The sequence below is a fragment of the Salmo salar genome, chromosome 19 (assembly GCF_965601325.2).
Source record: "Salmo salar chromosome 19, fSalSal1, whole genome shotgun sequence".
In the NCBI taxonomy this organism is placed as follows: domain Eukaryota; kingdom Metazoa; phylum Chordata; class Actinopteri; order Salmoniformes; family Salmonidae; genus Salmo; species Salmo salar.
The window spans coordinates 42,177,923-42,198,770 of record NC_138309.1 but is presented as its reverse complement, the minus strand read 5'-3'; the positions used below and the strand labels follow the sequence as shown (position 1 = coordinate 42,198,770).

Here is a 20,848-nt window from a genome sequence, read left to right as displayed (position 1 = left end):
AATAATCTGCTCAGACTCCAACCAAGAAGCATTAAAAGTCGTGCTATAAATTCTCAGACAACCCAAAGATTCCTTGATGCCCTTCCAGACTCCCTCTGCCTACCCAAGGACGTCAGAGGACAAAAATCAGTTAACCACCTAACCGAGGAACTCAATTTAACCTTGCGCAATACCCTAGATGCAGTTGCACCCCTAAAAACTAAAAACATTTGTCATAAGAAACTAGCTCCCTGGTATACAGAAAATACACGAGCTCTGAAGCAAGCTTCCAGAAAATTGGAATGGAAATGGCGCCACACCAAACTGGAAGTCTTCCGACTAGCTTGGAAAGACAGTACCGTGCAGTATCGAAGAGCCCTCACTGCTGCTCGATCATCCTATTTTTCCAACTTAATTGAGGAAAATAAGAACAATCCGAAATGTATTTTTGATACTGTCGCAAAGTTAACTAAAAAGCAGCATTCCCCAGGAGAGGATGGCTCTCACTTCAGCAGTGATGAATTCATTAACTTCTTTGAGGAAAAGATCATGATCATTAGAAAGCAAATTACGGACTCCTCTTTAAATCTGCGTATTCCTCCAAAGCTCTGTTGTCCTGAGTCTGCACAACCCTGCCAGGACCTAGGATCAAGGGAGACACTAAAGTGTTTAAGTACTATATCTCTTGACACAATGATGAAAATAATCATGGCCTCTAAACCTTCAAGCTGCATACTGGACCCTATTCCAACTAAACTACTGAAAGAGCTGCTTTCTGTGCTTGGCCCTCCTATGTTGAACATAATAAACGGCTCTCTATCCACCGGATGTGTACCAAACTCACTAAAAGTGGCAGTAATAAAGCCTCTCTTGAAAAAGCCAAATCTTGACCCAGAAATGATAAAAAACTATCGGCCTATATCGAATCTTCCATTCCTCTCAAAAATTTTAGAAAAAGCTGTTGCAACTCACTGCCTTCCTGAAGACAAACAATGTACACGAAACGCTTCAGTCTGGTTTTAGACCCCATCATAGCACTGAGACTGCACTTGTGAAGGTGGTAAATGACCTTTTAATGACGTCAGACCGAGGTTCTGCGTCTGTCCTCGTGCTCCTAGATCTTAGTGCTGCTTTTGATACCATCGATCACCACATTCTTTTGGAGAGATTGGAAACCCAAATTGGTCTACATGGACAAGTTCTGGCCTGGTTTAGGTCTTATCTGTCGGAAAGATATCAGTTTGTCTCTGTGAATGGTTTGTCCTCTGACAAATCAACTGTAAATTTCGGTGTTCCTCAAGGTTCCGTTTTAGGACCACTATTGTTTTCACTATATATTTTACCTCTTGGGGATGTCATTCGAAAACATAATGTTAAATTTCACTGCTATGCGGATGACACACAGCTGTACATTTCAATGAAACATGGTGAAGCCCCAAAATTGCCCTCGCTAGAAGCCTGTGTCTCAGACATAAGGAAGTGGATGGCTGCAAACTTTCTACTCTTAAACTCGGACAAAACAGAGATGCTTGTTCTAGGTCCCAAGAAACAATGAGATCTTCTGTTGAATCTGACAATTAATCTGGATGGTTGTACAGTCGTCTCAAATAAAACTGTGAAACCTCGGCGTTACTCTGGACCCTGATCTCTCTTTTGAAGAACATATCAAGACTGTTTCAAGGACAGCTTTTTTCCATCTACGTAACATTGCAAAAATCAGAAACCTTCTGTCCAAAAATGATGCAGAAAAATTAATCCATGCCTTTGTTCCTTCTAGGTTGGACTACTGCAATGCTCTACTTTCCGGCTACCCGGATAAAGCACTAAATAAACTTCAGTTAGTGCTAAATACGGCTGCTAGAATCCTGACTAGAACCAAAAAATTTGATCATATTACTCCAGTGCTAGCCTCCCTACACTGGCTTCCTGTTAAGGCAAGGGCTGATTTCAAGGTTTTACTGCTAACCTACAAAGCATTACATGGGCTTGCTCCTACCTATCTTTCCGATTTGGTCCTGCCGTACATACCTACACGTACGCTACGGTCACAAGACGCGGGCCTCCTAATTGTTCCTAGAATTTCTAAGCAAACAGCTGGAGGCAGGGCTTTCTCCTATAGAGCTCCATTTTTATGTAATAATCTGCCTACCCATGTGAGAGACGCAGACTCAGTCTCAACCTTATCTCTTCAGTAGGTCCTATGATTAAGCGTAGTCTGGCCCAGGGGTGTGAAGGTGAACGGAAAGGCTGGAGCAACGAACCGCCCTTGCTGTCTCTGCCTGGCCTATTTCCCCTCTTTCCACTGGGATTCTCTGCCTCTACCCCTATTACGGGGGCTGAGTCACTGGCTTACTGGTGTTCTTCCATGCCGTCCTTGGGAGGGGTGTGTCACTTGAGTGGGTTGAGTCACTGACGTGGTCTTCCTGTCTGGGTTGGCGCCTCCCCTTGGGCTGTGCTGTGGCGGAGATCTTTGTGGGCTATACTCGGCCTTGTCCCGGGATGGTATGTTGGTGGTTGGAGATATCCCTCCAGTGGTGTGGAGGCTGTGCTTTGGCAAAGTGGGTGGGGTTATATCCTACCTGTTTGGCCCTGTCCGGAGGTTTCATCGGATGGGGCCACAGTGTCTCCTGACCCCTCCTGTCTCAGCCTCCAGTATTTATGCTGCAGTAGTTTATGTGTCGGGGGGCTAGGGTCAGTCTGTCACATCTGGAGTATTTCTCTTGTCTTTTCCGGTGTCCTGTGTGAATTTAAATATGCTCTCTCTAATTCTCTCTTTCTCTTTCTTTCTTTCTTTCTTTCTTTCTTTCTTTCTTTCTTTCTTTCTTTCTTTCTTTCTTTCTTTCTTTCTTTCTTTCTTTCTTTCTTTCTTTCTTTCTTTCTTTCTTTCTCTCTCTCTCTCAGAGGACCTGAGCCCTAGAACCATGCCTCAGGACTACCTGGCTTGATGACTCCTTGCTGTCCCCAGTTCACCTGGCCGTGCTGCTGCTCCAGTTCCAACTGTTCTGCCTGCAGCTATGGAACCCTGACCTGTTCACCGGACGTGCTACCTGTCCCAGACCTGCTGTTTTCAACTCTCTAGAGACAGCAGGAGTGGTAGAGATACTCTCAAAGATCGGCTATGAAAAAGCCAACTGACACTTACTCGTGTTACTGACTTGTTGCACCCTCGACAACTACTATGATTATTATTATTTGACAATGCTGGTCATTTATGAACATTTGAACATCTAGGCCATGTGCTGTTATAATCTCCACCCGGCACAGCCAGAAGAGGACTGGCCACCCCTCATAGCCTGGTTCCTCTCTAGGTTTCTTCCTAGGTTTTGGCCTTTCTAGGGAGTTTTTCCTAGCCACCGTGCTTCTACACCTGCATTGCTTGCTGTTTGGGGTTTTATGCTGGGTTTCTGTACAGCACTTTGTGATATCAGCTGATGTAAGAAGGGCTATATAAATACATTTGATTTGATTTGATACAGAGAGAGGGGAGAAGAGAAAAGAACATGCCGCTTAGTAAAGATCTGTATGAGAAGGTTGATCTAATGTTGACATGGAAACGGTGAATGAAAAAGCGTCACAAAAAAAACATCTGCACATTCCATTCCAATGTATCTCATCACAAATTTAGGATCTATACTAGTCCACTTTGAAATATATAAAATTCCAATAAACAATGTAAAAAAAAACAACAACACAAAAAACATGTATACTAGTGATGGACTGGTGAGCTGTTTGTTTACCCACACCCACCCGCAATACCTACACCCACCCATAATTGCTAATAACCCATTCGCAACCACCCGACTACATGCGAAAATCAAATATAGAAAATGCGCTGTACAGTCCGTAAAACATTTTTGACAGGAGATGCAGGCCTCAGATTTAGATAGGCCGAACATTTTGGTGGGCTATTTTTTGTCAACTTGTCTATAGTTAGATACATGCAGCTTCTCTTCTGTCATTATAAACTCAGCAAAAAAAGAAACGTCCCCTTTTCAGGACCCTGTCTTTCAAAGATAATTCGTAAAAATCCAAATAACTTCACAGAACTTCATTGTAAAGGGTTTAAAACCTCTTAGGGCTAGGGGGCAGTATTTTCACGGCCAGATGAAAAACATACCCAATTTAAACAGGTTACTACTCTGTCCCACAAACTATAATATGCATATTATTAGTAGATTTGGATAGACAACACTCGGAAGTTTCTAAAACTGTTTGAATGGTGTCTGTGAGTATAACAGAACTCATATTTCAGGCAAAAACCTGAGAAAAAGTCAAGCAGGAAGTGGGAAGTCTGGTGCATGTAGTCCTTGCAAGTGAATGCCTTGACTGTATACAGTGACTTAAGTTTCATTTTGCACTTCCTAAAGCTTCCACTAGATGTCAGCAGTCTTTAGAACGGTGTTTGAAGATTCTATGGTGAATTTGAAGGGAATACCAGCTGTGGTAAACTGGTGTCCCATTATAAGGCATGGGCTCAAGTCACGCGCAATGACTTGGGAGCGAGCTGAGTTCACTCCTAAAGAGAACGGATAGGTCCGGTTGGTATTTTATTCAAGGTATATGATAAAAACAGCCTAAAGATTGATTCTATACATCGTTTGACATGCTTCTACAAACTGTAGTATAACTTTTTTGACTTTTCGTCTGGACTAAGTAAGCACGCGCGTAGTGGATTTGGATAGTGAACCTAACGCGCGAACAAAATGGATTATTTGGAAATAAATATGAACTTTATCGAACATTTATTGTGGAGCTGGGATTCCTGGGAGTGTCTTCTGATGAAGATAATCAAAGATAAGTGAATATTTATAATGTAATTTCTTAGTTTTATTGACTCCAAGATGGCGGGTTTCTGTTTGCTAGTTGTTAGTGTCATCTGGGCTGTACTCAGATTATTGCAACTTGTGCTTTCGCCGTGAACCTTTTTTGAAATCTGACAAAGCGATTACATTTAGGAGAAGTGTATCTATAATTCTGTGTATAACACTTCTATATTGATCAATGTTTACGATGAGAATTTACGTACTATGTGTGGTCATTGTGCTCATTCACCGACAGGTTTGGAGGGAAAACATTTCTCAACATTACGCGCCAATGTCAAATGCTGTTTTTGGATATAAATATGAACTTTATCGAGCAAAACATACATGTATTGTGTAACATAATGTCCTATGAGTGTCATCTTATGAAGATCGTCAAAGGTTAGTGCTTCATTTAGCTGTGTTTTGGGTTTTTGTGATGCATCTAGTTGCTTGGAAAATGGCTGTGTGGTGTTTCTTGTGAAGTTTATGTCCTAACATAATCTAATTTTATGCTTTCGCCGTACAGCCTTTTTGAAATCGGACAATGTGGTTAAAATGGTGTAAAATAGTTGATTGTTTGAGAAAATGGAATTATGAGATTTTAGCTGTTTTAAATTTGGCGCTCTGATTTTCCACTAGCTGTTGTCAAAATCAATCCCGTTAACGGGATGAGAACGGGAAGGGTCCCATAGAGGTTAAACACTGTTTCCCATGCTTGTTCAATGAACCATCAACAATTAATGAACATGCACCTGTGGAACGGTCGTAAAGACACTAACAGCTTACAGATGGTAGGCAATTAAGGTCACAGTTATGAAAACTTAGGACACTAAAGAGGCCTTTCTACTGACTCTGAAAAACACAAAAAGAAAGATGCCCAGGGTCCCTGATCATCTGCGTGAACGTGCCTTAGGCATGCTGCAAGGAGGCATGAGGACTGCAGATGTGGCCAGGGCAATAAATTGCAATGTCCATACTGTGAGACGCCTAAGACAGCGCTATAGGGAGACAGGAAGAACAGCTGATCATCCTCGCAGTGGCAGACCACGTGTAACAACACCTGCACAGGATCGGTACATCCGAACACCACACCTGCGGGACAGGTACAGGATGGCAACAACAACTGCCCAAGTTAAGCCAGGAACGCACAATCCCTCCATCAGTGCTCAGACTGTCCGCAATATGCTGAGAGAGGCTGGACTGAGGGCTTGTAGGCCTGTTGTAAGGCAGGTCCTCACCAGACATCACCAGTAACAACGTCGCCTATGGGCACAAACCCACTGTCGCTGGACCAGACAGGACTGGCAAAAAGTGTTCTTCAATGATGAGTCACGGTTTTGTCTCACCAGGGGTGATGGTCGGATTCGCATTTATCGTCGAAGGAATGAGCGTTACACCGAGGCCTGTACTTTGGAGCGGGATCAATTTGGAGGTGGAGGGTCCGTCATGGTCTGGGGCGGTGTGTCACAGCATCATCGGACTGAGCTTGTCGTCATTGCAGGCAATCGCAATGCTGTGCGTTACAGGGAAGACATCCTCCTCCCTCATGTGGTACCCTTCCTGCAGGCTCATCCTGACATGACCCTCCAGCATGACAATGCCACCAGCCATATTGCTCGTTCTGTGCGTGATTTCCTGCAAGACAGGAATGTCAGTGTTCTGCCTTGGCCAGCGAAGAGCCCAGATCTCAATCCAATTGAGCACGTCTGGGACCTGTTGGATCGGAGGGTGAGGGCTAGGGCCATTCCCCCCAGAAATGTCCGGGAACATGCAGGTGCCTTGGTGGAAGAGTGGGGTAACATCTCACAGCAAGAACTGGCAAATCTGGTGCAGTTCATGAGGAGGAGATGCACTGCAGTACTTAATGTAGCTGGTGGCCACTCCAGATACTGACTGTTACTTTTGATTTTGACCCCCCCTTTGTTCAGGGACACGTTATTCCATTTCTGTTAGTCACATGTCTGTGGAACTTGTTCAGTTTATGTCTCAGTTGTTGAATCTTGTTATGTTCATACAAATATTTACACATGTTAAAGTTTGCTGAAAATAAACGCAGTTGACAGTGAGAGGACGTTTGTTTTTTTGCTGAGTTTATGTTGCCCTAGAAGACTAAATAAACCAATGCTCACCAGAACAATGTCAAACATCTAATTGACATCGGTAAAGTTTTCTTTCACCTCTGCTTCTCTCACGCAGCAAAGACGCTTAGGAACTCCACATTATTTTACATTTTTTTAATGGAAATATTTTTCATGCAAATCAGTTTGACTGTTTTTAAGGGAATTAAAGCTGTGGAAAATGACCCAACATGTTCTGATAAGATTTCACTTCGGGTTGGATGCATATTTTATGTGGTTGAAATACTATCAGCTTTTATGATGCTGATGAGGATAGCACCTTTACAGACGGTTTCTAACTGTGGTAGAAATACTATAAGCTTTTATGATGCTGATGATGACAGCACCTTTACAGACGGTCCCTAACTGTGGTAGAAATACTATTACGCTTAATGATGCTGATGATGATAGCACCTTTACAGACGGTCCCTAACTGTGGTAGAAATACTATCAGCTTTTATGACGCTGATGATGATAGCACCTTTACAGACGGTCCCTAACTGTGGTAGAAATACTATCAGCTTTTATGACGCTGATGATGATAGCACCTTTACAGATGGTCCCTAACTGTGGTAGAAATACTATTACCCTTAATGATGCTGATGATGATAGCATCTTTACACATGGTCTTTAACCGCACATTCATTTTCTCAAGATGCTGAAATAAATCAATCATATTTCTCCACTCCTGTTCCCGAGTCAAAATGTATATTTGGTGTATTGTTTTACTGCAAGAAATGCTTAATTCTGCAGGAGTTAATATTCAACTGTGAGAGGTTATAGACCTACAGTCAGTGTCCAGATTTCAGTTTCCATTTAACCCATCTGGACAGTACAGTTCCCTTAACATACCATATTTGAAGTTCCCGTCTTGTGACTGTTGAATTTGTATAACGCCTTGCAATCATCACATATAACATCTTTCCCAAACATTAGACTACTGTTCTGGCCTTCTTTCCCAAACATTAGACTACTGCTCTGGCCCTCCCTTCTCATAACATCTTTCCCAAACATTAGACTACTGCTCTGGCCTTCTTTCCCAAACATTAGACTACTGCTCTGGCCCTCCCTTCTCATAACATCTTTCCCAAACATTAGACTACTGTTCTGGCCCTCTTTCCCAAAGATTAGACTACTGTTCTGGCCCTCTTTCCCAAACATTAGACTACTGCTCTGTCCCTCCTTTCTCATAAAATCTTTCCCAAACGTTGGACTACTGTTCTGGCCCTCTTTCCCAAACATTAGACTACTGCTCTGGCCCTCTTTCCCAAACATTAGACTACTGCTCTGGCCCTCCCTTCTCATAACATCTTTCCCAAACATTAGACTACTGTTCTGGCCCTCTTTCCCAAACATTAGACTACTGTTCTGGCCCTCTTTCCCAAACATTAGACTACTGCTCTGTCCCTCCCTTCTCTTTATTTTCAACTCTCCATTTCACAGCTTGTCTCTTATTGAATTAAACTCCGACAGTCCTTTTTACCTCAGTGGATCCGACAGTAACTATTTTTTTTGTGTATTTGGCGCGCATACAGTTATGCTTCAATCACACCGACAGCGTCATTTCAGTTTGGTACACCAAAAGTACATTAATTTCCAGTGAAACGCTGCGTTTGCCTTGCAGCGTTGCTGAGGCAGTTTCTTCTGTGTGGTGCATACATTGGATTTATCGAACGTAAGCATCACATTGTCTGCGTAGACGGTTTGACAGAAATGTTAGCAGAAGGTGAATGTTGAACTTTTGTTGAACACATATCCAGATGATACTGCGTACCGTTTTGTGCCGCGATGTTGTAGGTGTGATCGAGGCGTTAGGCCCTAAAGCTTAGGCTTACATAATAACAGCAGATGATAAAAAAATATTTAAAAAAACTCTATGTAGCCTATAAATCGCACAAAATTTATTCAATTATGGATTTTTAATCCATTGATTTCTCTTTATTCAACCTTCAGCCATGCAATATTTCATGACCACCCACCACGTGGATATAACCGCAGACACCGTGGGACAACCCGACTCATAACCCACGGTTAACCCATAACCCATCACTAATATATACGTTTCAAATGGCACCCTATTTTCTAAATAAGTAGTGCACTATATAGGGAATAGGTTGCCATTTGGGACGTAACCCATGTGTGTCTAACTTACATCCAAGGAAGGTTCGGGCATATCTGGGAGCCCTCCACCCAGTCCCTCTAAGGGGTCGCCGTGCTGCTGAGGATGATTGTTAGGGCCGGGCTGTTGTTGCTGTGGGTTCGGAGCCTGTTGTCGTGACGGCTGAGGAGGCCCACTGTGATGCAATGGCTGTCCCGATTGGCTGCCGGGGTGAGATGGGGCGTGTAAGCTCTGCTGTAACAAGTTGTGGGACTGGTCAGTGTTGGCAGGATGAGGTATCTGAGAAAGGAGGAAGAGAGAGAGCGAAAGAGAGAGTAGGAGAGAGAGAGTGGGAGAGAGAGGGAGAGTAGGAGAGAGAGAGAGTAGGAGAGAGAGCGAGAGTACGAGAGAGAGCGAGAGTAGGAGAGAGAGAGAGTAGGAGAGAGAGAATAGGAGAGAGAGCGAGAGTAGGAGAGAGAGCGAATAGGAGAGAGAGAGAGTAGGAGAGAGAGAGACAGAGTAGGAGAGAGAGAGAGAGAAAGAGAGAGAGACAGAGAGAGAGAGAGACAGACAGAGAGAGAGTAGAGAGAGAGAGAGAGAAAAAGAGAGAGAGTAGAGAGAGAGAGAAAAGGAGAGAGAGTAGAGAGAGAGAGAGAAAAGGAGAGAGAGAGATAGAGAGAGAGAGAGAGAGAGAAAAGGAGAGAGAGAGAGAGAGAAAAGGAGATAGAGAAAGAGAAAAGGAGAGAGAAAAAGAGAAAGAGAAGCATTGAGATTATTAGTGTGAGTTAAGTTCTGTACATTGGGTCATGTAAATTAGAACAAGGTTGAAGCTAATAGGAAATCACTTCCATGTCTACAGTGCTAAAGCTTACTGCAGTTGCTTGCATATAACCTGTGCACTGAGTGACTCTTACAGTAAGATCGCCAATGTATAAATCCAAATCAAATTTTATTTGTCACATGTGCCGAATACAAAGGTAGACCTTAGTGAAATGCTTAGTTACAAGCCCTTAACTTCTTTGGGCTAGGGGGCAGTATTTTGACGTCCGGATGAAAAACGTGCCCAAAGTAAACTGCCTGCTACTCAGGCCCAGAAGCTAGGATATGCATATAATAGGTAGATTTGGATAGAAAACACTCTAAAGTTTTTAAAACTGTGAGTCTGTGAGTATAACATAACTCATTTGGCAGGCGAAACCCCACGGACAAACCATCCAGGAATTTGTTGTTGTTGAGATGTCAGTGTTTTCAATGTGTTTTCTATGTGTGTCTAGATTCATAAGGCACTTGCTAGCAGTTCCTATCGCTTCCACTGGATGTCAACAGTCTTTAGAAATTGGTTGATATTTTTCTTTAGAGAAATTAAGAAGTACGGCAGTTCAGAACGAGGGTCCAGCCTAGTGCACTCTAATGTTTTGATGCGCGCTTCAGGTCACGCGCTTCATGTTGTTTTTATCCGGTATTGAATACAGTTTATCCCGTCTTAAATTTTATCTATTATTGACGTTAAAAAATACCTAAAGTTGTATTAGGAAAGTTGTTTCAAATGTTTGGACAGCGTTTACAGGTAACTTATTAGATATTTTGTAGTCATGCTGGGCGAGTTGGAACCGGTGTTTTCTGAATCAAACGCGGCAAAAAAAATTGACATTTTGGAGAGAATTAATCGAACAAAAGGACCATTTGTGATGTTTATGGGACATATTGGCGTGCCAACAGAAGAAGTCCTTAAAAGGTAAGGCATGAATTAAATCGTTACTTTTGTGTGGCGCCTAGCGGGTTGAAATCTGATTTTCATGTGTTGTTGGTATGCTGGGCGCTGTCCTAAGATAATCGCATGGTTGGCTTTCGCCGTAAAGCCTTTTTGAAATCTGACATGGTGGCTAGATTAACGAGAAGTTAAGCTTTAATTTGGTGTGTTGCACTTGTGAATGTATGAAAGTAAAATATTTTTTATTTAAAAATAAATATTTGGCGCTCTGCCATTTCACCGGATGTTGTCAAATCGATCCCGTTAACGGGATTTGAGCCCAAAGAAGCTTTAACTTCTCTAGGGCCAGTGGGACGATTTCGTCCCACCTACGTAACAGCCAGTGAAATCCCGTGGCGCGTTATTCAAATACCTTAGAAATGCTATTACTTCAATTTCTCAAACATATGACTATTTTACACCATTTTAAAGACAAGACTCTCGTTAATCTAACCACACTGTTCGATTTCAAAAAGGCTTTACAACGAAAGCAAAACATTAGATTATGTCAGCAGAGTACCCAGCCAGAAATAATCAGACCCATTTTTCAAGCTAGCATATAATGTCACAAAAACCCAGAAGACAGCTAAATGCAGCACTAACCTTTGATGATCTTCATCAGATGACAACCCTAGGACATTATGTTATACAATACATGCATGTTTTGTTCAATCAAGTTCATATTTATATCAAAAACCAGCTTTTTACATTAGCATGTGACGTTCAGAACTAGCATAAACTTCCGGTGAATTTACAAAAAATGTACTAAATTACTCACGATAAACGTTCACAAAAAGCATAACAATTATTTTAAGAATTATAGATACAGAACTCCTCTATGCACTCGATATGTCCGATTTTAAAATAGCTTTTCGGTGAAAGCACATTTTGCAATATTCTAAGTAGATAGCCCGGCATCAAGGGCTAGCTATTTAGACACCCAGCAAGTTTAGCCTTCACCAAACTCCGATTTACAATTAGAAAAGTTTGATTACCTTTGGTGTTCTTCATCAGAATGCCCTCCCAGGACTTCTACTTCAATAACAAATGTTGGTTTGGTCACAAATAATCCATAGTTATATCCAAACAGCGGCGTTTTGTTAGTGCGTTCAAGACACTATCCGAAAGGGTAAGAAGGGCGGCGCATTTCGGCGCATTTCGTGACAAAACATTTCTAAATATTCCATTACCGTACTTCGAAGCATGTCAACCGCTGTTTAAAATTTTTATGTTTTTATGCCATTTTTCTCGTAAAAAAGCGATAATATTCCGACCGGGAATCTGCATTTAGGTAAAAAGACGAAGGAAAATAAAGCACGGGGTCGACTCGTGCACGCGCCTAAGCCCATTGTCCTCTGATCGGCCACTTGCCAAAAGCGATAATGTGTTTCAGCCTGGGGCTGCCTCGATATCATTCAGCTTTTTCCCGGGCTCTGAGAGCCTATGGGAGCCGTAGGAAGTGTCACGTTACAGCAAAGATCCTCAGTCTTCAATAAACAGAGACAAGAAGAACAAGATCTTGTCAGAGAGGGCACTTCCTGTAAGGAATCTTCTCAGGTTTTTGCCTGCCATATGAGTTCTGTTATACTCACAGACACCATTCAAACAGTTTTAGAAACGTTAGGGTGTTTTCTATCCAAAGCCAATAATTATATGCATATTCTAGTTACTGGGCAGGAGTAGTAACCAGATTAAATCGGGTACGTTTTTTATCCGGCCGTGTCAATACTGCCCCCTACCCCCAACAGGTTAACCAACAAGGCTTTAAGAAGTTAAGAAAAAAATAAAAATAAGTGTTAAGTAAAAAATAGATAAGTAGAAAATAAAAAATAAAAAATAAAAGTAACAAACAATTAAACAGCAGCAGTAAAATAACAAGCAAGGCTATATACAGGGGGTACCGGTACAGAGTCAATGTGCGGGGACACCGGTTAGTCGAGGTAATTGAGGTAATATGTACATGTAGGTAGAGTTAAAGTGACTATGCATAGATAATAAACAGAGAGTAGCAGCAGCGTAAAAGCGGGGTCTGGGTAGCCCTTTGATTACCTGGGTCTTATGGCTTGGGGGTAGAAGCTGTTAAGAAGCCTTTTGGACCTAAACTTGGCACTCCGGTACCGCTTGCCATGTGGTAGCAGAGAGAACAGTCTATGACTAGGGTGGCTGGAGTCTTTGACAATTTTGGTATCTGGTATAGAGGTCCTGGATGGCAGGAAGCTTGACCCCAGTGATGTACTGGGCCGTACGCACTACCCTCTGTATACATCACACATGGCAGTAAACTTGAAAACGTGCAAACTTTAACTTACAGAGTCAGGCATGCTGTGTGTGAGGGGTTTGTCCTGTGCCATGTCTGGCGGGTGGGACAGAGCGGGGCCGTGCATGAAGTCGTTCATGGTCGTACCACCGTGGTTCCCATGGGGGAAGTCAAAGCCCCCGCTGTGGCCCTGGTAACTGTTACCTAGTAACACAACAAAAATCAAAACAAGCAAGTTACTTTTAGAGGTTATTTTATTTGTATTTATTTTTCAAATCACATAATCATTATGATATAAGTACAGAAATAAATAGAGGCTCTTGTTCTATGTTTTTATGTACACAGAAATATAATCTAAAAACCCATTGTTGGTACCTTGGCCTTATGTTCCTCCAGGAACTAAGAGGATTAAGTTACGAAGAAAGTATCTCTAAATAATGTACCTTGGCCCTATGTTCCTCCAGGAACTAAGAGGATTAAGTTAGGAAGAAAGAGGCTAAATAAATAATGTACCATGGCTTCCGTATTCGCTGTTGTTGCCCCCCTGTTGGGGCGGGTAGGGCGAGGGCCCTGGGCCGAGCAGGGCAATCATCTCCATCACGTTGGGCAGGGTCATCTGGGCGGGGCTCATGGTCTTGAACCTCTTTGCCATGGGTCCATCTGGATCCTCCTTGATATGGATATCAGACTTGATGGCCACAGGTCTCCAACTACACGAAGGGTCTATGGTCACCTCCTCAAACTCCGAGCTAGCGGGGGGGAATAGTGAGATGACGTAAAGAGAAAGCTGCAGAATGAATATTGCGCTTTATTCCTGCATCCCAATAAACAATGGTTCCACTTTACAGAAGTCAACAACATATCTTTATTAATCTAAACCTTTCAAAAAATCTTGATAAGGTTGATAAGTGATAACATTCATGGTGATTGGTGCAGTAGGGGGGGGGGGTTTGATGAGTATGGTGAGGATGCTGGGATAGCCATCTTACTTTTGGATGGCATTCAGGATCCCCCACATGTACTGGTCGACTTCTAGTCCCTCTAATAACGCTGTTTTACTGCGGAGGACAGAGAGGACATAAACATTACTGACTGAATACAGAAGGTAACCATCAGAGTGGTCATTGATCTTTTCAACTCTTTGTTTATTAACTATTAACTGAGTATTTCAGATATAGCATAAATAACTTTATTCAATGTAGTTTTACAGGGTCAGTGCACATTATTTCAACATTACTGTAAAAGTTCCAGTTTCACCCAACCAGGTTAGGATCACCCACCCCATGTTCAACTGCAGTCCCAACTTACTTGCATACTGGACATCGCCACGTTCCTCGCTCACAGTTCAACTGTAAGTAGGATTCCAAATCAAAGCACTGGACATGTTTACAGTCATGACCTCTGGCTGGAAGTTGGATCCGCCGGAAGGTGATTGGACATTTGAGGGAGACCTTGATGGCCGTCTGTTCAACACCATCCTCGCCATTCAGAGTGGTGTTCCCAGAGGACGCCGCTACGCTGCTGAAGTTTCTCTTAACTGGGGAGATGGGAGGAGGACCACAATTGAGATGGGAGGAGGACCACAATGGAGATAAGGGAGATGAGAGGAGGACCACAGTGGAGATAAGGGAGATGGGAGGAGGACCACAGTGGAGTTGGGAGGAGGAACACAGTGGAGATGGGAGGAGGACCACAGTGGAGATAAGGGAGATGGGAGGAGGACCACAATGGAGATGGGAGGAGGACCACAATGGAGATGGAAGGAGGACCACAGTGGAGATGAGAGGAGGACCACAATGGAGATGGGAGGAGGACCACAGTGGAGATAAAGGAGATGGGAGGAGGACCACAATGGAGATGGGAGGAGGACCACAGTGGAGATGAGAGGAGGACCACAATGGAGATGGGAGGAGGCCACAATGGAGATGGGAGGAGGACCACAATGGAGATAAGGGAGATGGGAGGAGGACCACAATGGAGATGGGAGGAGGACCACATTGGGGATAAGGGAGATGGGAGGAGGACCACAATGGAGATGGGAGGAGGACCACAATGGAGATAAGGGAGATGGGAGGAGGACCACAATGGAGATAAGGGAGATGGGAGGAGGACCACAGTGGAGATGAGAGGAGGACCACAATGGAGATAAGGGAGATGGGAGGAGGACCACAATGGAGATAAGGGAGATGGGAGGAGGACCACAGTGGAGATAAGGGGTCAACTTTATTATGTTGTCCTTGATTATTTTAAAAAGCTATGTAGACACATGTTCAGTTTAAAAGGTAAAATAAGATCAATCAATCAGAGCGAGAGGGTCACTCAGTACCAGAGACAGAGGTTCACTCAGTACAAGAGACAGAGGGTCACTCAGTACCAGAGGGAGAGGGTCACTCAGTACCAGAGACAGAGGGTCACTCAGTACCAGAGACAGAGGGTCACTCAGTACCAGAGACAGAGGGTCACTCAGTACCAGAGGGAGAGGGTCACTCAGTACCAGAGGGAGAGGGTCACTCAGTACCAGAGGGAGAGGGTCACTCAGTACCAGAGAGAGAGGGTCACTCAGTACCAGAGAGAGAGGGTCACTCAGTACCAGAGGGAGAGGGTCACTCAGTACCAGAGGGAGAGGGTCACTCAGTACCAGAGACAGAGGGTCACTCAGTACCAGAGGGAGAGGGTCACTCAGTACCAGAGACAGAGGGTCACTCAGTACCAGAGGGAGAGGGTCACTCAGTACCAGAGGGAGAGGGTCACTCAGTACCAGAGGGAGAGGGTCACTCAGTACCAGAGACAGAGGGTCACTCAGTACCAGAGGGAGAGGGTCACTCAGTACCAGAGAGAGAGGGTCACTCAGTACCAGAGGGAGAGGGTCACTCAGTACCAGAGACAGAGGGTCACTCAGTACCAGAGGGAGAGGGTCACTCAGTACCAGAGACAGAGGGTCACTCAGTACCAGAGGGAGAGGGTCACTCAGTACCAGAGAGAGAGGGTCACTCAGTATTAGAGGGAGGGATGACAGTAGTGTACCTTTGGTGATGCAGTGCTCTGCAGGCAGTAGCCTCTTCTTCAGTAAGCCTTGCAGGACGGAGCGGACAGAGGGTCTGTGGACCAGTTGCAGTACAAACAGGTGAGACTGTAGAGGAGAGGAGCATCATCATTATCATTATTATCCCCACCGTCATTACATTATCCTCATTATCATCACCATTATCATCCTCATCATCACAACAATCCTCATCTTCATCCTCATCATCACCACCATCATCCTCATCACCACAATCCTCCTCATCATCACCACAATCCTCATCATCACCACAATCCTCATCATTCTCATCACCATGATCACCACCATCATCCTCATCACCACAATCATCCTCATCATCAATACAATCCTCCTCATCATCACCACAATCCTCATCATTCTCATCACCATTATCACCACCATCATCACCATAATCCTCATCTTCATCCTCATTACCATCATCATCATCATCACCACCATCATCCTCATCACCACAATCCTCCTCCTCATTACCACCATCATTCTCATCATCACCAACATCACCACCATCATCCTCATCACCACAATCCTCATCTTTATCCTCATCATCATTACCATCCTCATCATCATCATCACCACCATCCTCATCATCACCACCATCCTCATCATCATCACCATCCTCATCATCCTCATCATCACCACAATCCTCATCATCATCACCACCTTCCTCATCACCACAATCCTCATCTTCGTCCTCATTACCATCATCATCACCATCACCACCACAATCCTCATCATCCTCATCACCATTATCACCACCATCATCATCACCAGAATCCTCATCTTCATCCTCATTACCATCATCATCACCAACATCATCCACACCACAATCCTCATCTTCATCCTCATTACCATCATCATCATCACCAACATCATCACCACCATCATCCTCATCACCACACTCCTCATCTTCATCCTCATTATCATCATTACATCCTCATCATCATCATCACCAACATCATCACCACCATTATCCTCATTATCCCCATCATCATCACCACAATCATCATCATCATCACCAACATCATCACCACCATAATCCTCATCTTCATCCTCATTACCATCCTCATTATCATCATCACCACCATCCTCATCATCATCACCATCCTCATCATCCTCATCACCACCATCCTCATCATCACCACAATCCTCATCATCATCACCACCATCCTCATCACCACAATCCTCATCTTCGTCCTCATTACATCATCATCACCATCACCACCACAATCCTCATCATCACCATTATCACCACCATCATCACCACCATCATCCTCATTATCCTCATCATCATCACCACAATCATCATCATCATCACCAACATCATCACCACCATCATCACCACAATCCTCATTACCATCATCATCATTACCATCCTCATCATCATCATCACCAACATCATCACCACCATCATCACCACAATCCTCATCTTCATCCTCATTACCATCATCATCATCATCACCATCCGTAATCCTCATCTTTATCCTCATCATCATTACCATCCTCATCATCATCATCATCACCACCATCCTCATCATCACCACCATCCTCATCATCATCATCACCATCCTCAACATCCTCATCACCACCATCCTCATCATCACCACAATCCTCATCATCATCACCACCATCCTCATCACCACAATCCTCATCTTCGTCCTCATTACCATCATCATCACCATCACCACCACAATCCTCATCATCCTCATCACCATTATCACCACCATCATCACCACCATCATCCTCATTATCCCCATCATCATCACCACAATCATCATCATCATCACCAACATCATCATCACCACAATCCTCATTACCATCATCATTACCATCATCACCAACATCATCCTCATCACCATTATCCCCATCATCATCACCATCATCATCACCACAATCATCATCATCACCAACATCATCACCACCATCATCACCACAATCCTCATCGTTATCCTCATTACCATCATCATCATTACATCCTCATCACCACAATCATCAACATCAACACCACCACCATTAGTAGTAGTAGTAGTGTCAGTACAGTACTCACACAGCAGCAGGCGGTAACTGTGATCTGGATGGTGTTCCTTCCTGGTTGGCAGACTTGTTTCAGGTGCAGGGGCTTGTGGGACGTCTTGTTGTCGCCGCGCTCGATGGTGAGCGGCGTGGCATTAACACTGACCTGCACAGAGGAAAGGGACGGTTAGTGTGTGTGTGTGTGTGTGTGTGTGTGTGTGTGTGTGTGTGTGTGTGTGTGTGTGTGTGTGTGTGTGTGTGTGTGTGTGTGTGTGTGTGTGTGTGGTGTTGTTACTGACCTGGACCGAGGCAGGCCAGTTGGTGTTCATTTGTCGGTCCTCGTGGTGGTAACATTTAAACTGCAGCTCCAGATCTGACCTGAAGGGGGACAGAGGAAGACAACCTGGCATTTAAACTGCAGCTCCACATCTGACCTGCAGGGGGACAGAGGAAGACAACCTGGCATTTAAACTGCAGCTCCACATCTGACCTGCAGGGGGACAGAGGAAGACAACCTGGCATTTCAACTGCAGCTCCACATCTGACCTGCAGGGGGACAGAGGAAGACAACCTGGCATTTAAACTGCAGCTACACATCTGACCTGCAGGGGGACAGAGGAAGACAACCTGTCAGTTCATCTATAAGCTAGTGTGGCCAGACTGTAACCTCGCATTCGCTCTGGGAGAAGGATTGACCAAAGCTAGTACATCTGTAAAATGGCTGATAACAACAGGATATACAATGTACACTCTGCCTAAGGTTCTTAAAATGTACAGATTCTTTTCACTGCATACTACTGTACCCTGATCCATAATCAGGGCTGTACTTTACATACAACACTGACCAATAGAGGAACACCCTCCTACATACTGACCAATAGAGGAACACCCTCCTACATACTGAACAATAGAGGAACACCCTCCTACACACTGACCAATAGAGGAACACCCTCCTACATACTGACCAATAGAGGAACACCCTCCTACATACTGACCAATAGAGGAACACCCTCCTACATACTGACCAATAGAGGAACACCCTCCTACATACTGACCAATAAAGGAACACCCTCCTACATACTGACCAATAGAGGAACACCCTCCTACATACTGACCAATAGAGGAACACCCTCCTACATACTGACCAATAGAGGAACACCCTCCTACATATTGACCAAGGGTGTAGAGTTAGGGTGTAGGGTCAGGGTGTAGAGTTAGGGTGTAGAGTTAGGGTGTAGAGTTAGGGTGTAGAGTTAGGGTGTAGGGTGTAGGGTTAGGGTGTAGGGTTAGGGTGTAGGGTTAGGGTGTAGAGTTAGGATGTAGGGTTAGGGTGTAGGGTTAGGGTGTTGAGGTAGGGTGTAGAGTTAGGGTGTAGAGTTAGGGTATACGGTGTAGAGTTAGGGTGTAGGGTTAGGGTGTAGAGTTAGAGTGTGGGTAGGGTATATGGTGTTGGGGTAGGGTATAGGGTTAGGGTGTAGAGTTAGGGTGTAGGGTTAGGGTGTAGGGTTAGGGTATAGGGTTAGGGTGTAGAGTTAGGGTGTAGAGTTAGGGTGTTCGGGTAGGGTGTAGGGTTAGGGTGTGGGTAGGGTATATGGTGTTGGGGTAGGGTATAGGGTTAGGGTGTAGAGTTAGAGTGTGGGTAGGGTATATGGTGTTGGGTTAGGGTATAGGGTATAGGGTTAGGGTGTGGGTTGGGTATAGGGTTAGGGTGTAGAGTTAGGGTGCAGGTTAGGGTGTGGGGCAAGAGTATCCAACTCTTATCCTACGAGGTCCAGAGTCTGCTGATTTTCTTTTCTACCTGATAATTAATTGCACCCACCTGGTGTCTCAGGTCTAAATCAGTCCCTGATTAGAGGGGAAGAATGGGGAAACGCAGTGGAACTGACCTCCAGGTCCAGAATCTCAGGTCTAAATCAGTCCCTGGTTAGAGGGGAAGAATGGGGAAACGCAGAGTGGAACTGACCTCCTGGTCTAGAATCTCAGGTCTAAATCAGTCCTTGGTTAGAGGGGAAGAATGGGGAAACGCAGAGTGGAACTGACCTCCAGGTCTAGAATCTCAGGTCTAAATCAGTCCCTGGTTAGAGGGGAAGAATGGGGAAACGCAGAGTGGAACTGACCTCCAGGTCTAGAATCTCAGGTCTAAATCAGTCCCTGGTTAGAGGGGAAGAATGGGGAAACGCAGAGTGGAACTGACCTCCTGGTCCAGAATCTCAGGTCTAAATCAGTCCTGATTAGAGGGGAAGAATGGGGAAACGCAGAGTGGAACTGACCTCCAGGTCCAGAATCTCAGGTCTAAATCAGTCCCTGATTAGAGGGGAAGAATGGGGAAACGCAGAGTGGAACTGACCTCCAGGTCCAGAATCTCAGGTCTAAATCAGTCCCTGGTTAGAGGGGAAGAATGGGGAAAACGAAGAGTGGAACTGACCTCCAGGTCCAGAATTGAATTTGAGAGGTGTAGAGGAAAGCCTTACCTCCACACGAGGGTCTGGTGTACGGAGGGGCGGAGGTGGAAGACATGGTTACTGACAGCCAGGTTGTGCTCCAGTCTGAAGGGCTCTAGGACCACCCCGTCCCTCACCGGGAAGGTCAGACGCAGCTCCTCGTTGGGGTTGGCTGGGAGAGAGAAAAAAGGAGACGGTCAAACTTCTCCTCAAATAAAGGTTGGTTGGTGATACTGTACCAATTATACTGAATCTTTATTCAAACACTTTTATTTATTTCACTTTTTTGAATTTTTTTATGAAGGGAAGTCTCATTGAGACCAAAGTCTCTTC

The 20,848-nt window shown here is 44.4% G+C and overlaps 1 protein-coding gene across 3 annotated transcripts in view; it reads right to left on the bottom strand.

Annotated features, from left to right (window-relative positions):
• Positions 1 to 20,848, bottom strand: part of LOC106578757 (zinc finger MIZ domain-containing protein 1) — a 396,722-nt gene that overhangs the window by 7,276 nt on the left and 368,598 nt on the right. For all 3 annotated transcript variants that reach the window (XM_045702291.2, XM_045702290.2, XM_045702292.2), the window contains 9 exons: positions 20,546 to 20,687; positions 18,374 to 18,452; positions 18,109 to 18,240; positions 16,028 to 16,133; positions 14,312 to 14,540; positions 13,993 to 14,061; positions 13,517 to 13,752; positions 13,056 to 13,207; positions 9,051 to 9,296 (listed from right to left, as the gene is read on the bottom strand). In XM_045702291.2, the coding sequence (XP_045558247.1) occupies positions 9,051 to 9,296; positions 13,056 to 13,207; positions 13,517 to 13,752; positions 13,993 to 14,061; positions 14,312 to 14,540; positions 16,028 to 16,133; positions 18,109 to 18,240; positions 18,374 to 18,452; positions 20,546 to 20,687 (1,391 nt within the window). The remainder of the gene's footprint in view (positions 1 to 9,050; positions 9,297 to 13,055; positions 13,208 to 13,516; positions 13,753 to 13,992; positions 14,062 to 14,311; positions 14,541 to 16,027; positions 16,134 to 18,108; positions 18,241 to 18,373; positions 18,453 to 20,545; positions 20,688 to 20,848) is intronic.